Genomic DNA, 19,304 nt, shown 5'->3' on the forward strand with positions numbered 1-19,304 from the left:
CCAAGCCCAAGGCGGCGCGTTGGGACAAAGCACGCTTAAAATTCACTACGGCCCCCTGATGGCGCAGAGTACAGGGCGACGCGTCACTCTGGGGTCGCCCCTGATCCGTGTGAGGGGGGCGCGACGCAGCAGTGGGGGGGGGCGGGGCAGAAGAGATGCAACGCAGCAGCACCCGGCTGCAGCGGCCATCAGATATTTGCTATGAGGTTGTGGAAACTGCCCCAAAAATGTGTTCATTCCTTCGGAAAAAACTGCGTAGGTTGAAACCACTTGAATGTCTATTTTCGCGCATCATGTCCAAAAGTCGGCGAGCTGGTACGACGGGGGAAACATGGAGAGGGGGGGGGGGACCTGACAGCGCGTCGCCGCCCCAAGCTACACGTATTATTTTATAATGGGTTCTACAAGTACCAAAGTCCTCCAGGGACCGACTGCATGTCAGCAGGCGCGAGGTCCCGAGAGACGTTTGTTTGTTTCCAAAAGAAAACACCACATTTAGACTCCGTGCGGCTCTCATCGCATAATGACTCATGACTCAATGTGGAATAGAAGCCTGCTTTGAACAAATACGTCCATCGTAGTGTTTCATATTCGCTCACAGCCGTAGGACACAATCCGCTGAAAACAAATTCCTCCTGCAGGACGGGATCGGGCCTCACAGCGCCGCGGCGTCCGATAAGCCTTCAGGCGCATCGATCTGTTACTCAAACGGCATGTAGACTTCCTGGATTGCATTTCATGTCTCACCAGACGCTTCCACCAAACGCAGGCACTTGATTTTTTTTCATTTATTTCTTTTTTTCAGACTAAAACACCCACTAAACCTTCTACATGTGCAGAGCTGAATGTGTCTGTAGAAGCAGAAGGAGGAGAATAAAAGACTACTGGAAAAATCCCTTCTTCTATGACAGGAAAAGAACCGACGTGGGGTCACGGTCGCGGCCGACACGCCGGCTACTGCGCTCGGTCGTAGCGCTTTTAAGTGTAAATTTAAAAAATGGTAGCGTGGTAGCTGTTACGTGACGGCTTGGTACCAAAAGCATAAAACAATTGCTGTGAGCTGAGCTGCTCGCCGCCGGCAAGAGGAAAAATAACACTGACCTTTTGTATTAAAGAGGCGGGACTTCTTGCAGTTGTAAACCACTTCCTGTTGGCAATGCTCCGAACCCGTCACCACCGCCCGCAGCTGCTCGGCCGAGGCGCCGTAGTTGAACCTGGTGACGTGGGGCCGCTGGAGCGAGGAGCCCTGCACCGCCACCGCAGCCGTGCCGTTGTGCGCCAGCACCGTCCACACCTTCTCCTCTGGAGGGGGGAACGAGTCAGACGCATGAGGACCACGGCCCAGAGGTTTTGAAACCCCTCGGTCGCCCATGCTAATGATCTGCATCGGCTGCTCGTACAATAAAACTAGACGAGGAATCCATCCCGTCACCGTCGCCGCTCGGTTTTCATTATCTTGATTCTGTGTTTACTCTGCCTCCGAGAAAATCCCTTCCCACTTTGTGATTATTCACATCAGGTTGTCGGGTTTAGAGCTATTTACATTTCTTATGGATTCCGTAATTGAGGTCAAGTGGAGGCATTTCTGCCGCTGAACGATTCCGCTTGGTGAGGAGGAACACACACAAAAGATGCCAGAAGCAGACGGCGGGGGATGTGGCGCTCCTCGGTACGATGACCTTGAGGGTGGGAAGGGGGGGGGGGAGTGTAGGCGAGGAAGCGGTGACAGCCCGGCGATGAACGCCGTCCCCGCGCCGTCAGAACTCGACGTGTTTTTGTCCTGCGTGTCACGGGAGCCGAGGATCGGGGCGCGTCCGTCAAACGCCGCGTCTCAGGTGAGACGCTCAGGTGACAAGGAGCACGCGGTGTCCTCGCCATCCAGTGGGTCTGATGGGGCGACACGGCGGAAGCTGCAGGCTTCCGGAATTCAGACCATGAGACATAAATTATTGTGCCAAATTATGGCACAGTAATTACTGGAATTAATTAAAGGTCAAATGGGACTGCAAACTGATTACCATGACATTTAGCATTGATATCTGTGCGGTTTTTTTTTTACTGTCCCTCTACACTCACCCCCGCCCCCCCCAAGAAAGATTCTAATGTATATAAAAACACTCCTGGCATCAGCTTTCCGCGGAATATGTTTTATCTCATGTGGATCCAGCCTTGTGTTGAGCTAGCACGCTGGGTTGAGCTAGCGCGCTAAATTGAGCAAGCACGCTGGGCTAGCACGCTGAGTTGAGCTAGCACGCTGGGTTGAGGTAGCACGCTAAGTTGAGCTAGAACGCTGGGTTGAGCTAGCACGCTAAATTGAGCTGGAACGCTGGGTTGAGCTAGCACGCTAAATTGAGCTGGAACGCTGGGTTGAGCTAGCACGCTAAGTTGAGCTAGCGCGCTAATATGAGCCAGCGCGTTAAGTTGAGCTAGGCCTCTGGTGTACCCATATCAGGGACAAGCAGACATATCAGCTTCTTTTGCTCATTTTGTTGTTTGCCAGCTTGTTAGCTGGTGGTGAAACACAACGATAACAAGACGAGGATTTGGGATTTTCATGGCGATAGTGAAACAACGCCACAAGTTCTGGTTTCGGGTTAGGGTTAGGGTTTAGTTTAGTTTAGTCACAATAGTTCAGCGTTATGTGATGGCGACATCTTTGGTTGTCTGCAGTAAACGTTGTAATGTTTCATCATCATAATCAGGTCAAATAAAAAAGACGTACAGGCAGAGAATCCAAATCAGTTGGGAAATATATATTTCCATGTTGGACACTTTCTGCAGCACCGCCCTCAGTCAAAGATGTCAGCCGTGCACAAAAAACAAATCACAATTTAATGGCAGACCGCCATGAAATCTACTGAGCAGCTTAGTGCTCCCAAAGGGAATAACACTTTTGACTTTAATGACCCCATGCTTTAATGAAGATTGCAGCCTCTAGAGACCACTAGTTTGGACTAGCGTTTTAATGGTGACACTTGGATGACTTCCGTGAAACCTGAAAAGCACAAATCATCATCGCATTACAATTTGGTTTCTCTTTTGGTTAAAGACCAGATAAACTGATGACTGACAGCAGTTCATGCAGCATTTAAAGCCTTCGGATGTGCGTATTTACTGTATGTTCTCCAGTGCCTCAAAGCACTCATGCAGGAATATATAATGAATATAAGCGGCGGTAGTATTAGACTGCATTTCATGAATAATGACAGAGCGGCAACGGAAAATAGGCGTCTCGTACAAATTTCCTCATTTACAATTTAATGGACCTAATGAAAATCTCCATACGTGTTACCGTGGTTACCAAAATCCATACATAGCCACACATATACCTGACTTATGCAGATCATAGACACACTTTCTCTTGAGGAAAGAAAGAAAAAGAAAAGAAAAAAACTTGTTGTTCGTCCGCTTTTAACAACACGTGATCGCACAACAAAATGCGGTTTGAATATTAAAAGCAAAACATTCTAGTTCCTTTTTCATAAAGTTTGCATCAGGAGGAATGTAAACAACAGCAACAAACAAATGACATCAGAGTACACTTTGATCCAAACGCGGGTATGAGGCGATGAGCCGCGGGGCACAGACACACGACGCTCGCTTCCAGTTGTGTTCGCAGACTTTACGGGTAGTTGTGTCTCTATTTGCGGCTGTTTTGTATCTATTTGTTGTTGTTTTGATCTGTGAAGATATTTGTGCCACTGTGGATGTTTTTTCTCCTTTTTGCTCCTGTGTGTCTCCTTTTGTATTTTTTTTTTATCTAGCGGCCATTTTGTCATCATTTTGTTTCTCGCACCTCCTTCGTAGCATCTTTTGTGTCTCTTTGTTTGCGTGTTTGTGCTCATTTCGCGGGTCTTTCTGGATTGCGTGTGGGACTCTGATCGGCGATCCCCTCCCCGCACCGGGCCTCGATCAATACGCCTTCTACTGAAACACCAGTCCGGGCCGGGGTTGGTTTTAACTGAACGTGGCCGTTTAACCACACGGACATTTACAAACGCGATGGCCTCCCCCACAGACGCGCTGCGGACTCGCCGCCTGAGTGGCCGTAATGATTTCTCGCTGGATCGTAACCTGTCACATTGCCGCGGCGGCGCGGATCGATCGCGGGGCGATCTCTAAGTGAGTGGACTCTTTGCACTGCAGCTTCCAGCCAGTCCTCAGAGGAACTCAAAAGGGTAAAGGTGACAGGGAGTGAATTACAACGATCTTACCTGTCATGTTGCAGTATACCTGCGTGGGCCCCAGGGGGCCGCTCCCATCCGGATCAATGGAGTAGAAGCCCGAGGAGCTGCCAATCAGCCTGTACGCCTCGCAAGAAGACTCGTAGATGGCTTGAAAGAGCAGAACGGGTGCAGTTATTCCTCAAAGCATAATACATCTTTATTTACAAACTGTTGCTTTGTGGGGATTTAGATGAACGACTACTGGAGGGCCTGATCAGGGTCCATTCACTTCACTTCGTTTCGAGTTGTATTCACGGTCTGTAAAATGTTGAGGCGTCCGAAAGGAGGTTTGAACCCAAATGCAATTTCCCTCACTGCCTATTTGGAATCAGTCGGCAAACTGGAAGAAGCACACAATGCGGTTCACAGCTGTGGCGGCGGCACATTACCGGGGTAATCAAAGCCCGCACCTCGAGTATTACGGATTCTCACCGTATATTCCCAGAGAGTGACGCCGGGATTGTTTTTAACGTGTTTTCATGTGACGGCGTCGGCACTCCTGTCTGTTGACGGATTATTTCTTCTGAGCAGTGCAGGCGCTGACAGCCGAACTGCGCCCCCCCCCAGGTTGGAGCTTAGGACGAGCTGAAAGGGACACCTTTAAATCCCGTCCCCGCTCTGCTGCCGTGGTGGTGTTTGGCTTTACGAAACAACACACGCTTCCCCGCTGCACATGCAAAGCAGTGTTCCTACTGCGGACGCCCAGATACTCCAGTCACAAGTGATGACTGCATGGGGTTTTTTTTGGGGGGGGGGGATTTTTTAATATAATTTTTTTTTTACTGTTGAGTTGAAAAGCTATTTGAAATCCAGCCGACGCTTTGATCCGTCGTGTTCCCTCCGACGTGTGAAGACAACTGGGTTTGCCTGCATACGAAGAGGAAATCAGCATTCTGGGCCAGAAGAAGTTCACACGTAGCTGCCAACAGACGTCTGCGCCGCCGAAATCAAGAGGATGCTGCTGGAGTGTCAAAAACTGTGACACCCGCAAGGAGACATTCCTGCACGTAGACTCAATCTGAAGTCAGCTGTGAGCTATTTTGAGGGAAGCCAAATAACGGTAATAATAGTCTACGAGAGAAGGAGTAACAGCGATGTGGGGGGGGGGGGGGGTGCAGAGGAGTGCTCACAGTTGTGGCAGGTGGCTCCGGAGTATCCCGTCCCCGAGCAGTCGCAGGAGAACGAGCTCCAGGTCTGAGAGCAGCGGCCGCCGTGCTCACACAGGCTGGGGAGGCACCTGAGGGGACAAATTCAAGCCCGATGATCCGTTTGACAGGGAACATTTGAGAAATAAACAGTAAAAATAGCAAGGTCACTATCCCCCGTGTAGAAACATTAAAATAAATAATGTAGATTTCAATTATTATAAGTATTGTGTGTTTAAGCTAAGCTATTAAGAAGACCTGGACACGCCCCCAAAGGAGGAAAACACCTGAATCTATTTCCTGCGAACCGTGTCTGGTTTTCAGACACCCCTTCAATTGGACCAGACCATTTCTTCACATTGAGGCCGGCTCCCGTCCCGCTGTGCCCGCTGGAGAGGCTAATGCTAATGCTAATGCAGCGAGCCGGCGAGTGCGGAGACGCCGAGCGAGCGGATCCTGCAGGTTTTACAGAGTTCAGCATCTAGTGAGAATAATCAGTTGAATAGTTTGAATAAGTAAAAGCTTCTGGTTCAGTCGGGAGAGGAACTCTTCGTCACTAGCAGCGCAGCTTTGGAGGACACAATGAATTATTCTTTTTTTTGGATTTTATGCTTTTGTTGCATGAATTGAGGCATCTTCCTGGGAAGCACTTGGTTACATCCACCAACCAACAGTTTAACATTTCATTAATTGCAATATAAAACTCCGGCAAAGTACCTCATTCAAAAAGCTGAAACCAGAGAATTTATGATCCAAAGTCCCTGATTAAATTCACTGTCCGTAGACTAATCAAGTCATTGAGCTCCAGTTTAATACGGATACATTCTTAACTTCAACGTTTGCCCATTTTCCAGCATTTTCATACGCTCATAACAAATATAGCTGAAACAGCTGAAACCAAAGACCCCACCAACCCCTCGGGAACGCCAATAACGCTCCTTCCTTTGTTGCTGTTTGCAGAGCGGATCTTTTATTTATCAGTTAAGGAAGACCTCTCCTCCGCGCTCTCTTTATTCCCGTCTATTGCGATGAGCTTTGGAACTCACCCAAAAGACTCATTTGCTGTTTATTCATGTTTCATTAAAAATCCCAGAGGGCCGTGAAGCGATGGAGTCTCTCGCTGTGCCCTTGTTTGAATGGGAAAGAGCTGACGTATCGCGGCGGTCCGCTAAAAATAAAAGCCTCACTGTCACCTTCAGACCAGGATGCCTGTTAATGGGATTTCACCACAATGAGCGCCTCACAGAAATTTCAAACCGCACTCTTCTGATTAATAGTCCCTTCCTCAAGCCTCCTTCAGTTTCACATAATTGCCAGCCTTTGGAGCGTGCATCTATAATTTCATACGCTTTCATCTCCCACCTATTAACGGCCGCGGCGCGGGCGAGGTGGCAGCCGCCGGTTTAATTACCGTCGCGCCATTTTCTGCCGTGTTCCGTGGCCTCACAGGTCGGGGCAACCGGTGCAGCCGGCGCGCTGACCGTATATAAGCCCAGGCACAATGTTTGATCACGCACGAGAGGAAAAGGGGGTTAGCGGCGGTGAAAGTCCATTTTTCATCGTTGGATCGGACGCAGAGATCGCGGGGAGCGAAAACGTCGGGGTGATTAACATTGAGCGAAAAGAAGAGTGTTCGCCCAAACACCAATTTCATTTTAGCTCCGCAGCGTCTTTGTTGCTGCTGTATAAACATCTGCTGCATAATGCATGGCTTGTTTCATTTTTAGGATGCGTCACAAACTTTCTATGCCTGAATTTTTCTCCTCGGCGTGTTTTTTTCACTCGTTCCTCTTCGACCTATTTTCAGCTTCCGCTCGTGAACCAAATCGACCGTCTCCGATTCCTCCAAACAACAATCATAATCAGCTTTTTCTGCTTCATCGCTGTGTGATCATTTCCATATAATTGCTATAAATACAATTATATTTGCATATTACGGAAAAAAAAAGTGTTTGATTTCACATCATCGACAAGAAAATCAGGTAGAACTTCGGAGCTGTGTGTCAACTTGTTTGGGGCATTTTCCGCCCCTCAGAGGCCCAGTGCAGTTTCCTGGTGCATTTTCTAAAACGCTCAGTATGGTTTACCGAAAGGTACGGCACGACTGCAGAGCATGCAACCCCTCAAATTCGCTCAGGTAGATCCAAGATGAGCAGAGACTAAATTAAAAGCTTGAGCTGAATAAAAGTGGGTATAGAGAGTCGAGCCCCGGTGCCTCGCCGAGCAAACAAGTTACGAGCCTGCCGTCGTGACGGTTTTAGTTCACCAAGAGCCCATTTAAATTGCCGGAAGACTTTCAAAGTCGTCCTTTAACAGGTACATTTTTTGCAGGGAAAATCACGCTTAAGGGGCCGATCGCATCAACATGGGAACCTTCCACCGCTCGTCAATGTCACACTACGCCGAGGCAGCTAATTAAATGGAGCAAGAGGTGACTTCCTGTTTCAACGCCAGTAGATGTGGTAGAAACAATGACATTAATAACAATGAATTAAATCATTCCCTTCCCCAGAGCCACCACGTGGCAACCTGCAAAGGAGCCCCTGCTGTGTTGACCAGCGAGTGTTCGATGCTGCATTGAAGCTACGTTCTGTTGCCACGGGGCGTTTTTTTTCTGGGTGATCGCTCCTTCAGACGGAACCGCCGAAGATTTACGCCCCGGGGAGAAAAAAAAGGGCCGTTTCCTGCGGCGTATCCCTTCCGCCCGCCGATTCAACACCCCGGCAGCCCTGTTGCGTTTGCATCTCCTGACTGTGAAACAATCTGGACTGGAAAGCAGGTGCTTTGACAAAGGACGGTTTGCATGTTTGTCTCACGCAGACATTCGCGGAGCCAATCCCATTCGCGGGGCAGCACATCTGTGCAGGGTAATGAGGGATGGGGACGCGGAGGGATGCCGCACGGGACAGCGGGGGAGCAGCTTGTTAGCAAAGTCCTCCTCCAGGAAGGGTGTTGCAGCGTTTCTCTTGCGGTGTAATTGGATGATCTTGTCGGTGTGTTTGTCTCTCTCGGACAAGATGTCAGCGACTTTCAGTCAGCTGCGCAGGCAACACACTGCCATCTTCAAATGAACAACGTGGGCATTAATAAGTGTCTGCTGCCTCGCAGAGGTTTGACACCCTCAGACTGTGGGGAGTTTGCGGCAAGATCTCGCTCATGAAAGGAAGATGCAAACGAGACGTAGAAACCACCTCACCTGTCTCTTATGTTGCAAGTGTCGAACTGAAGCTCGTTATAGTTTCCCAGCAGCCCCTGCTGAACGCGATTGAGATCCATCGGGTGGCCGTTGATGACTATGAGCCGCACGCACCCCTGGAAGTCCGGAGTCAGGTGCTGACAGTCCTCGGTGGGACATCCTGGAAGGGAAAGGACACGTGGTTTAATGAGTGACAGCTGGGGCCAGTTGTCTTCCTCAACATCGCCGCTATCGGGCTTTGGGAAAGAAGACATTTCCATTCCAGAAGCTCTTACATCATTACTTTATTCTGAATTTTCTGATTTAAGACCTAAAATCTCTTCTGTTACAAACTGGAATGTGCCAACAAAACGAAACGAGAACGTCTGAACTGTCCTTCCTGTTTTGGAAAAGCATTCAAATAAGATTCTGCCTCATTTGCATATTGGAACATACCGTTTTAAGGAAACTTGTCATACAAAGCATAACCCGCCATCCTGTCGCGGCGATATCTGCGAGTGACACCGTTAAGCCCTTTTCCCCTGGAGGGGCTCTCTCCCCCAACTCCCCGATATCCACAAACCTCCCAAGTTGACGTCGCCTTCGGCCTCCAGCTGCTCCCACAGTTGGATGGCGGCGGGCGGCTCGCCGTCCACGGTCAGGGTCATCTGCTGGTTGCTGGCGCTGACGCTCACCGAGTGCCAGAGGCCGTCGTCGACCCGCTGACCTGAAGAACGACATTTCACATTGAGCCTCTCGCGGTTTTACCCGCCCGGGAAGAATGTTCTCCCCCCCCCCCCCCCCCGCTGCATTCTGGTCCGTCGGCGTGCGACGGGGAGTCGTTGTGGGGGCGGCGCCTGTGCTGTCGCGGCAACAACAGCCCCCCCGGGAGGATCACCTGGCGGTTCACGTTCACCCGTGCGTGGGATTAATTGGAGATGCGCGCTTCATTTTGTTGAAGCTGTCTCCACGTCTCCGCTCGGTTCTCCGGCTTCACAGACGCCAGAGACTCCTCCAGGACAGCGAGCGCCCGCCCCTCCCCCCCCCCCGCCTGTCACTCGTCAACAGGGTTCGTGCTGCATATTTTATCACCGTCAGACGAGAGTTTCCGCGCGAATGGAAAGACTCCCGTCAGCGTTTCTTCTGTTAATCGTCTGCGTGAACTTTTCTTTTGTCGAGTCATGTGACTTAACGGTTGACAGAGGCGAGGAGACAAGAGAGAAGGTTTCACCAACGAGACCAAAGAGACTTCACAGCGCAAAGAGATCAAAAAAAAAGACTTAACAACAATGGGAGCCCATCAAACCAGCACATAGTGAACGCAGAGTGACAGTAGCAGAGCCACCAACTCGCATGCATGTTTTCACACGCACTCACGCCACACAACCAATTCCTCGCCGCAAAAAAACTAAATTCTGATTTTGGGCCGAAGCGCGTTCGTTCCTGTTCAAACTCCCCGCCGACAGATGGCGCTAAGCAGCGCGTCTGTGAACCTATTCGCGGCGTAGACATCCTGTTGACCCCAAAGAGTCCCGGAGTTATGGACAGAAGAAGGTTTTCAAACAGACACAACCGCTAAGGTGTGTTAATGACGTGTGGTTATATTAAGTACTCACTCTCTTTAAATCGTGAAAGAAATGATTAGTTGTGTTTGTGCGTGTGATTTTAAATGTGGTGAATGTAAACTGTCACAACAAGCAGCAGGAGAGCGCCTTGTTAACCTCTTGGTGTACTGCACGCTCAAAACACCACCGCATTGTTTGTTAAGCCTTAATAAACTATTACTAACCAGCTTCTGATCTCCTTCTTAATACCTCATCTTTTATTATTTTATTTATGTGTATTTATATTATGTGTATCCATTGTTTTGCTTTGAAGGGCTCCTGTTTAAGCACTTTATGCACTTTATTTGTTGCACTTTTTTGTTTGATAATGAAAAATTATTTTTCCCTAACTGAACTTGTGTCATTTTTTGCTGAACACAAATCATTAAGTGCTCTTAAGAACAGAATTATTAACAATATAGGTGAGGTTTCAGTTAAGAATTAGTTGAATACCATTTTAATCAAAATGTCAATCAACCTAAATGGGGTCAAATCTTAAACAGGGGTCTATTAATTAGGCTACATTGTGGCACATAGACAGTCATTGAGGCACAGCAATAGTTTTCTGGTTGAATGTTCAGCTCAAGCAAAATTTTGGTCGACAAAATCTCACTCCGAGGTTTTTTGAAAAGTTGGCAGCTCTGCGATAGTGGACTTATTTTAAAACCTTTAGTCCCCATCAGGCACTTCGACATAACAACATAGGAAAAATACTAAGGCTGTCAAAATGAACGTGTTAACCTATGCAATAATATACTCAAAAATAATAAGACAAAGTTGACCCCGGAAACGAAAGCGCCGCTGGCTGCCGTCAGACGGACACAAGAGGGCAAGACGCATCGGAAGTAGAACAAACAGCGGCGAGCCGAGCAGAGGAATCACTCCACCAACAGAAGGGGGGCGAGGGGCAAGCGGACCACTTTACGCACCCCTATGCTAAGCTAGCTGCTATGCTACTTCCATCTACCCTGCAGAAGACCACCACTGTGTCAAAAAAAAACTACAACTTTTAATTGCGATTAATGCATTTTCAAAATGTGGGATTAATTAGTTATTTTTTTTATCTATTGACAGCCATGAAAAGTACGTGTTACCCTTCAACACAATATCTCAATACTGTGAAACTGCTCAAACCCATTGACTCTTTGAAATAATCGACTAAAACCCAAAGAGACGAGTAATGGACGACTCATGTGGAACTCTGTCAAATTGACAGTGACGGCTCGGAGAACGCACACGACGGACGTGAGTGGAAAATTACTGAGGCTTGTCTCCATCGCCGAGGCGTCAGCGATGGGCTAAATTAGCACCCCGACCGAGCCGCTCGGAGGGGACGGGTGCGGTCACGCAGAGTGCACACTGGGAGTTATTTCGGTTGGGCTGAAATCGGATCCGGTCGGGCCTCTCGGGAGAAACGGGAGAACTTCGCTATCCAACGACGCCCGTCGCCGCCCCCTTCTGTCGGCGAGGCGCTGCTGGCGGGAGTTCCCTTCCCCCGGCCAATATATTTACATTCATGTTTATATCTCACTCTCACTCATCTCTTTGCTGCTGGCCGAGCTCCGAGTGTCGGGGAACTATCTGGGACACAAATCGGACGTTCTTTCTAATCGCAGCAGTAACCAAATATAAAATATTTGCCTATTCCGTCTGAGGCGGCAGCTCTGAGGAGACAGTTTCATGTGACGGCTTCATGCGGGGGCCTCCAGTCCCCGGGCTCCCACATCGGGCGGTAGGAGTCGGCTGGGGCGGACGCTGGTGCGCGTGTCCGGGGATCCGCCGGGAAACAAACGCATGAAAAGAAGGCCGCGCCGTCGGCGCACGTGATTTCTGGGCCGAGGCGGAGGAGGATGCCGATCGGTTGTGTTTTCCCCATTAACGCTCTGGTGCCCTCAAGCTTTTCTGCTTTGACGTGATTCCTCACAGCAACAACGGAAAGGACGCATTGGCAGACACCTCGGCGAGCCCTGCAGCTCGGTTTAACGATGGCATCGACACGCCTTTGCCGCGCGCCGCCTGGCTTTGCTGCGAGGCGCTGTTTGGGGGGGGCGGGGGGGGGCTATCGCGATGTCTCCTCACCGTCTAATCAATACCTTCGGTTTTCGGATTCACAAACGCAGATTTTGCCCGGTGAGGAAGACGGTGCAGCACAGATTCTGCACATCGTGCAGAAGAAGCACGCGGGACGAAACTTCGGGACCCCTAATGAAATGAAAGCACGTCACCCCCCCCGTGTCCGTGGTTAATGCAGCACATTGACTCTGGATAAATCTGCGTCTTAATCACATTTGCCGGCTGCACGCCGGAGCTTATCTCCCCCAGCGCGCTGAAAATGTTACAGGACCTCTGCGCTGAGCGGCGGGACGAGCCGCCTAAAGGAGTAACCGCGACGCCATCGGCGCTCCTGCTCGATGATAATCTCAGCAGTGACCTCCAAAGAAACACACGAGGAGCCCTCGCCACCGTAAGTGGATTGAAGAATAGATGAATACCACAAATGACTTACAGCTCCTGTGTGTGGAACCAATGTCCCGTTCTTCACCGTGCAAAATGAATTTGCAGTGAAATCCTGACACGTTGTTATTTCAAATAAGAGGCGGGCGCGGGTCCGACTCCCCCGCGGGCCGCTGCTCAAAGGCTGTTGTTCCCCCGTGCAGATCGGCAATTAAATACGGCTTGAGGTGAATTATAAAATAAGGGGAATATTGTCTCTGGGCTGAGTTTGTCTTCTCCTTCTAGATTTCCCTGCAGCCCACCATCTGCGGAGATCTGCTCCCCCAAACAATCACAGTTATCCGCGTTGTATTTGCTAACGACTTTTTCCTACTCGAGCAATTCAGAGAAAATCAACTTTATTTACTCTTTTCAGGACAAAGGTGTTAAAAGTTGGCTGAAGCAAACATACTGTCCTCATTGTGCCTCTCCTCACACGCGTGTTCCTCCCCCCCTCACTCCCGCCACCGGGGACGCCAGCGAGGGGAGGACAGCGAGGGGAGGCGAGTGAGAGGAGGTGAGTGAGAGGAGGTGAGTGAGAGGAGGCGAGTGAGAGGAGGTGAGTGAGAGGAGGCCAATGAGAGGAGGCGAGTGAGAGGAGGTGAGTGAGAGGAGGCGAGTGAGAGGAGGTGAGTGAGAGGAGGCCAGCGAGAGGAGGCGAGTGAGAGGAGGCCAGCGAGAGGAGGTGAGTGAGAGGAGGTGAGTGAGGAGGCCAGCGAGAGGAGGTGAGTGAGAGGAGGTGAGCGAGAGGAGGTGAGTGAGAGGAGGTGAGTGAGGAGGCCAGTGAGAGGAGGCGAGTGAGAGGAGGTGAGCGAGAGGAGGCGAGTGAGAGGAGGTGAGTGAGGAGGCCAGTGAGAGGAGGCGAGTGAGAGGAGGTGAGCGAGAGGAGGTGAGTGAGAGGAGGTGAGTGAGGAGGCCAGTGAGAGGAGGTGAGTGAGAGGAGGTGAGTGAGAGGAGGTGAGTGAGGAGGCCAGTGAGAGGAGGTGAGTGAGAGGAGGTGAGTGAGAGGAGGCGAGTGAGAGGAGGCCAGCGAGAGGAGGCGAGTGAGAGGAGGCCAGCGAGAGGAGGTGAGTGAGAGGAGGTGAGTGAGAGGAGGTGAGTGAGAGGAGGCCAGCGAGAGGAGGCGAGTGAGAGGAGGCCAGCGAGAGGAGGTGAGTGAGAGGAGGTGAGTGAGGAGGCCAGCGAGAGGAGGTGAGCGAGAGGAGGTGAGTGAGAGGAGGTGAGTGAGAGGAGGAGAGTGAGAGGAGGTGAGCGAGAGGAGGTGAGCGAGAGGAGGCGAGTGAGAGGAGGGGAGTGAGAGGAGGTGAGGAGGAGGTGAGTGAGAGGAGGAGAGTGAGAGGAGGTGAGGAGGAGGTGAGTGAGAGGAGGTGAGGAGGAGGTGAGTGAGAGGAGGCCAGCGAGAGGAGGTGAGTGAGAGGAGGTGAGTGAGAGGAGGTGAGTGAGAGGAGGAGAGTGAGAGGAGGTGAGCGAGAGGAGGTGAGCGAGAGGAGGCGAGTGAGAGGAGGGGAGTGAGAGGAGGTGAGGAGGAGGTGAGTGAGAGGAGGTGAGTGAGAGGAGGAGAGTGAGAGGAGGTGAGTGAGAGGAGGAGAGTGAGAGGAGGTGAGCGAGAGGAGGTGAGTGAGAGGAGGGGAGTGAGAGGAGGTGAGGAGGAGGTGAGTGAGAGGAGGTGAGTGAGAGGAGGTGAGCGAGAGGAGGTGAGCGAGAGGAGGCGAGTGAGAGGAGGGGAGTGAGAGGAGGTGAGGAGGAGGTGAGTGAGAGGAGGAGAGTGAGAGGAGGTGAGGAGGAGGTGAGTGAGAGGAGGTGAGGAGGAGGTGAGTGAGAGGAGGCCAGCGAGAGGAGGTGAGTGAGAGGAGGTGAGGAGGAGGTGAGTGAGAGGAGGTGAGGAGGAGGTGAGTGAGAGGAGGCCAGCGAGAGGAGGTGAGTGAGAGGAGGTGAGGAGGAGGCGAGGAGTCGAGGCAAGTCCCTCAAGACGGAGCGATGGGATTGATTGAGTCCAGGAGGACGGAGGAGACGTTGTGTCCCAGTGACGCACACAGACGAGCAGCTCGTCTGAAGGGCCTCTGAGCTCCAGTAAACTAACAAAAGGTGAGTTTTACTCACAGAAACATTCCGTGTGAGTCCTGCAGCTACAATCACCAAATATCACACACACACACACACACACACACACACACACACACACACACACACACACACACACACACACACACACACACGCACAAAGACACATCACTAAACGTCTTTTAAAAGCTTAGTCGTGTCTGACTAACAAACAGGACCCTTGGCGACCTGATTTCCAGCCCCATGTGGAGAACATTAGCGTTTCATTTCTTAGATGACGTCCGCCACGTTCGCATCGGTTCTACTTCGAGTCCCCGTGAGACCGATGTGGCGAAGACCGACGCACCCCGACGCGGAGAGAACACCCAGGTTTCCCACCAATCGCCGCATCTTTTTCCCCGTCCACTCACCAGCGACGGCCTCCGACTTGGCCGGCCGGGCGCCGCGGAGGGTCAGCTGCAGCCGGCTGCCGTTGATCCGCAGCTGCAGGCCGCGGCGCTCCGGGTTCAGCCACGCGGAGAGCAGCAGCCCGTCCGGGTTCCAGGTCCTGAACTGCAGGCGGGCGGAGAAGTCCCCGGCGGGGGACGGCGCTGACGGGAGCGACAGGAAGCTGCCGGCGGCGCTCAGGAAGGTGCAGGCCACCAGCTGGGGCGGCGAGCAGGAGAAGGTCACGTTGCCCTGGAGGACGGGAAAAACCCAAGGACACGGATTCACACCACGGAGACGCAGAGACGCAGAGACACCCCCCGCCCCTCGAGTTTGTCTCGCGGGACGCCCCGTGAGACGTGTTGCTGTGCGCAAGAAACGGGAACAGATGGTTTTAAATGAAGGATCGTGAGCGAAATCCCACTCAAGCTAATTAAATGTAACCTTCAGCGGTTCCTGTCGTCAGCTGTCAGTTCATCACCAGCAGCAATTTGTACTTAATCGAATGAAAATATACAATAACGATCCATCGGGACTGGCAGGCTCTGTATGTAACATGATGAATAAGGAACGCTGATGCGTATTTGTTGGGAGAGACAGCGAGGCGCACGCTTCCTCACGGCAGCCGATGGGGGCCAAACGTAACACACGCGCTAAGCTAGGATGCTACGACGGTTCCTTAAACTCCGAGGTAAGCAGAACAATGCAAACGCCTGGAATCCGACAGGACTTAAAAGCATCCAGCAGTCTACATTCCGGTGTGCAATTCTGAGGAGCGCGGCGGCCGCCCGCTTCTCGCCGAGGTCAGCGTCCCATTAGCCCCCCCGGGTGCCTGCAGGGCGGCACCCAGCAATCACAGGCTCCCCGGCTCTCAACGCGATTCTCCCCCATCAACGGCGGGGAGACGGTCCCGTTGAAATTCCATCACGGCGGCCTCGCGCGCTTCTGTTGGCCGGCGAAGGCCTTTAACGTGCAATCAGGCTTCGTGGGTGGAAGTGTGGGGGGGGGGGGGGGGGGGCTCAGATGAGATGTGGCGTGTGGATCTCTGGCCGACCCCGTCTGATTTATGTAACGGCGGGGGAGGGGGGGGGGGGGGGGGGCTTGGACTGAGCGGTATAGTGGTAGTTAGGACCACAATGGATTTCATGATTGTTTTTACCGTTATTTTTCTCCGTCCAGTTTCTGACCAGATTGCCGATTCAAGACTGGATGAGGAGAAATATTCCGCCCGGCATTCTCGTCTAGACAGAAATATCTCAATTACTGCTGGACGGATTGTCACTGTCACCCGGACAGTGATGGACATCTATTGGATACGCGTGGCCGGGACCTTTGTGTATGGATATGAATTGTAATAGCTGCAGTAATCTAGATATATATATATATATCTATATATAGATATATATATATATATATATATATATCTCGGGGCAACTTGAGGTTCAGGTTTGTCGCTCAGGGACGATAAACAACAAACAAAACCGCCGACCTCGAGGTGATGAGAGGCGAGCCGCTTTCCTCCCTGCATGCATTAGCAAAGCAGTACAACGTGCAGTAATCTTCAGGGCGTTGACACACAACATTCTCTCTCTTGACTTGTCGCATTTCTGACCCTCCTTGCGTCGCGCACCGACCGCCGCCCGGAGAGGCGACGGCCTCCCCCACTTAATTGTAACACAGGAGACGCCATGAAAGCAAGAGCCGCGTTTGTTTAGCGCCGGGCTGCTGTCTCGACGCGACAACCTTTTCACAGACTCCCGTCTGAAAAGTACCTCCAGACACCATAGAATCACACTGAATATGCAATTTATATGTATATGCAGCTCATTGTAGGTTCCGGGTGCTTTGCCCCTCTCCTTCTACACATCAATAAGCGTGTTTTCACCAGGAAAGTGAGAGACGGAGGAGGGCCACTCACGCCGCGCAGCTTTAGAATGCAGTGATTGTGTTCCCTGGAAGGGACGCAGGAGCTCAACAATGAGCTCAAGGATTCACCTTCGGCAGCGGCGGAGCCGACTAACAGGTCGGCGTGTCGTTATATCGCCGCTCATCTCCGCTGTGAAAGTTGCCAAACGAGGTCTTCCAGAAACAGCACGCGTGTTAAATCACTGCTGTACATTTTAGCACATTTCACACCTTTTTTTAGATCTGACGCTCATGCAAAACTCACCACGCTGTGGATCTGTGGCTTGCGCCTCTTGGCCAGGTCGATGACATTGATCCCGTTGTAGTAGAGGTTTTCCATGCAGCCGTGGAAGTTCTTCCTCAGAAAGATGCCGGGTTTACCGGGCAGCGGGATGCCGCCGAAGCTCAGCTGTGGCGGAAGGAAAAAGGCAGCGACGGAGCTCTTAGCAAAGCGCGCAGGAGCTGATAACACGCAAACCAGCGCGGCGTGGAAGAGTCCGCGGCGTGATATTTACATACGGAGGTGACATGTTCTGTTCTGCATTTAGCTGTTGAGACTTGAAGCCAAAATCTGCTGCTTCACACACCCCCCCCCCACCCCCCCGCGAGGTGAGAAAACAGCCCCCAACTCGCTGGATCCGAACCCCGTCTTCCTCCGTGTGACCCGACGGTTCCCACGTGGACAGAGGCCTCCCCCGGCTTGAGGGGGGGGGAGGAAGCGGTGCTTCTGACCGGGAGCCAGAAGTCATCACCACCACCGCCACCCAGCATCACCGCTGGACTCGCTAATGCTTCTGTGGCCGAGAGGAAGAAAATCCCCGCAGCCAAGTTCCCGAAATCCTTTTGAAAGCCTTCCCAGAAGAGCGGAGGTTGTTACAGCAGCAGATTAATTTAATAGCTGTGGTGGGGGAGAGGAGGGAGGGAGGGGGGCAGCCGGTCCTTCCAGCAGTCAGTAGGCATGTTGGAACACCAGCTGGATTTGTGCACATTCAGACTACATCTTGGAATGAGGTGTATTTCACCGTCAGCGCGCCTTTCTGGTCTGGGATTCGTTGCGGCGATGATTTCCGCTTCCACTGGTTCAAAAACATAGCGTACGTGACCGTAAACATCTGGCAGCACACGGACGAATGAACCACAAACCCCACATATAATAAACATGGCCTCTTGCCCCCAGGAGAGTCTTACGAATCCCACGGGACCCCCAAAACAATCTCCCTCATGCCCAAACCTGAAGCCACCAATCAGAGGCGGAGGAGGGTCACGCCTCGGCCTCGGGCCCACCTTCTCCAGAGGCCTATCAAACGTGGAGGGGGTGGAGGGGTGCTCCGCCCTTCATTGAAGACGGAGAAACCTGTATTACAGACTCACACACCACATGCGCCTCGCTGCTAATCACAGTTTGAGGACCAGTCAGCGTAAATGTGTTTTACTGGGTTCGTAACGCTCTGGAATGAGCGATGTGGACGAGCACGAGGTCGTCGGAGGTCGTCAGTCCTCCCGCAGGCCCGCTGCTCAATAAACCCCCCCCCCCCTACCCGCCCCCCTCCGAGTGCTTACAGTGAGCACACACGCTGTGTTTACCGAGGTACTCGCGGGCTAATTACCACCTCATCACTCACCTCGTAGTCCACCTCCAGCGAGTGCCCCTCCCCCTTGGCGTGGAAGTGCTGCGTGTGGGAGTCCACCGTCAGGTTGACCTGTTTGTTGAAGCGCTCCACGTGGACCGCGTGCCACTGCTGGTCGTCCAGCAGGCTGCCCACGCTGACGGCCACGCGGCCGCCGCCGAGCCGCGGCCCGCTGTCGTCTGCGGAAAAAAACGCAGCCGTGCCGCGGGATTACGCACACGTACGTGTTCCAATTCCAGCGCGTATTCAGTGGTCACGTGGGACTAAATGCGATGGAATGACTGTTTTATACTGTTATGCAGAACGCCATTCGGACGTTTGGTTCTCGCTGTTTGCGTTCGGCCTGGAGGAGTCTCATCTCGTCTGAGATGGACGGATGGGAGGGACAGAAGGGAGGGGCTACCTAGGTTGAGGTAGAGGTCCAGTCGTCCGCGGTGGAGCTCCAGCGCCATGTAGTCCCCCCGCTGCCCCTCCCCGTGCAGCAGGACGCCCTCGGCCTGGTGGCTCTTGAAGCGCAGGGAGACCACGTCCTTCACCGTGGACATGGACTTCTGGTTGAACCGGTACAGCAGGGAGCTTCTGCCGTCGAAGTCGGCCACGTACGACTCTTGACGGGGGGGAGACACAAGCGCTCGTTCATC

The 19,304-nt window shown here is 52.2% G+C and overlaps 1 protein-coding gene across 1 annotated transcript in view; it reads right to left on the bottom strand.

The window, feature by feature from the left end:
• The window catches only part of cntnap5a (contactin associated protein family member 5a), a 60,035-nt gene that overhangs the window by 17,699 nt on the left and 23,032 nt on the right, over window positions 1-19,304 (bottom strand). Inside the window, exons 5-13 of the mRNA XM_078090621.1 lie at window positions 19,067-19,270; window positions 18,658-18,842; window positions 17,301-17,444; window positions 15,115-15,382; window positions 9,130-9,273; window positions 8,568-8,727; window positions 5,357-5,463; window positions 4,215-4,334; window positions 1,102-1,302 (exon numbers count right to left, since the gene is read on the bottom strand). Coding sequence (XP_077946747.1) covers window positions 1,102-1,302; window positions 4,215-4,334; window positions 5,357-5,463; window positions 8,568-8,727; window positions 9,130-9,273; window positions 15,115-15,382; window positions 17,301-17,444; window positions 18,658-18,842; window positions 19,067-19,270 — 1,533 coding nt within the window. The remainder of the gene's footprint in view (window positions 1-1,101; window positions 1,303-4,214; window positions 4,335-5,356; window positions 5,464-8,567; window positions 8,728-9,129; window positions 9,274-15,114; window positions 15,383-17,300; window positions 17,445-18,657; window positions 18,843-19,066; window positions 19,271-19,304) is intronic.

This window comes from Gasterosteus aculeatus, chromosome 16 (genome assembly GCF_964276395.1).
Source record: "Gasterosteus aculeatus chromosome 16, fGasAcu3.hap1.1, whole genome shotgun sequence".
NCBI classification, from domain to species: Eukaryota; Metazoa; Chordata; class Actinopteri; order Perciformes; family Gasterosteidae; genus Gasterosteus; species Gasterosteus aculeatus.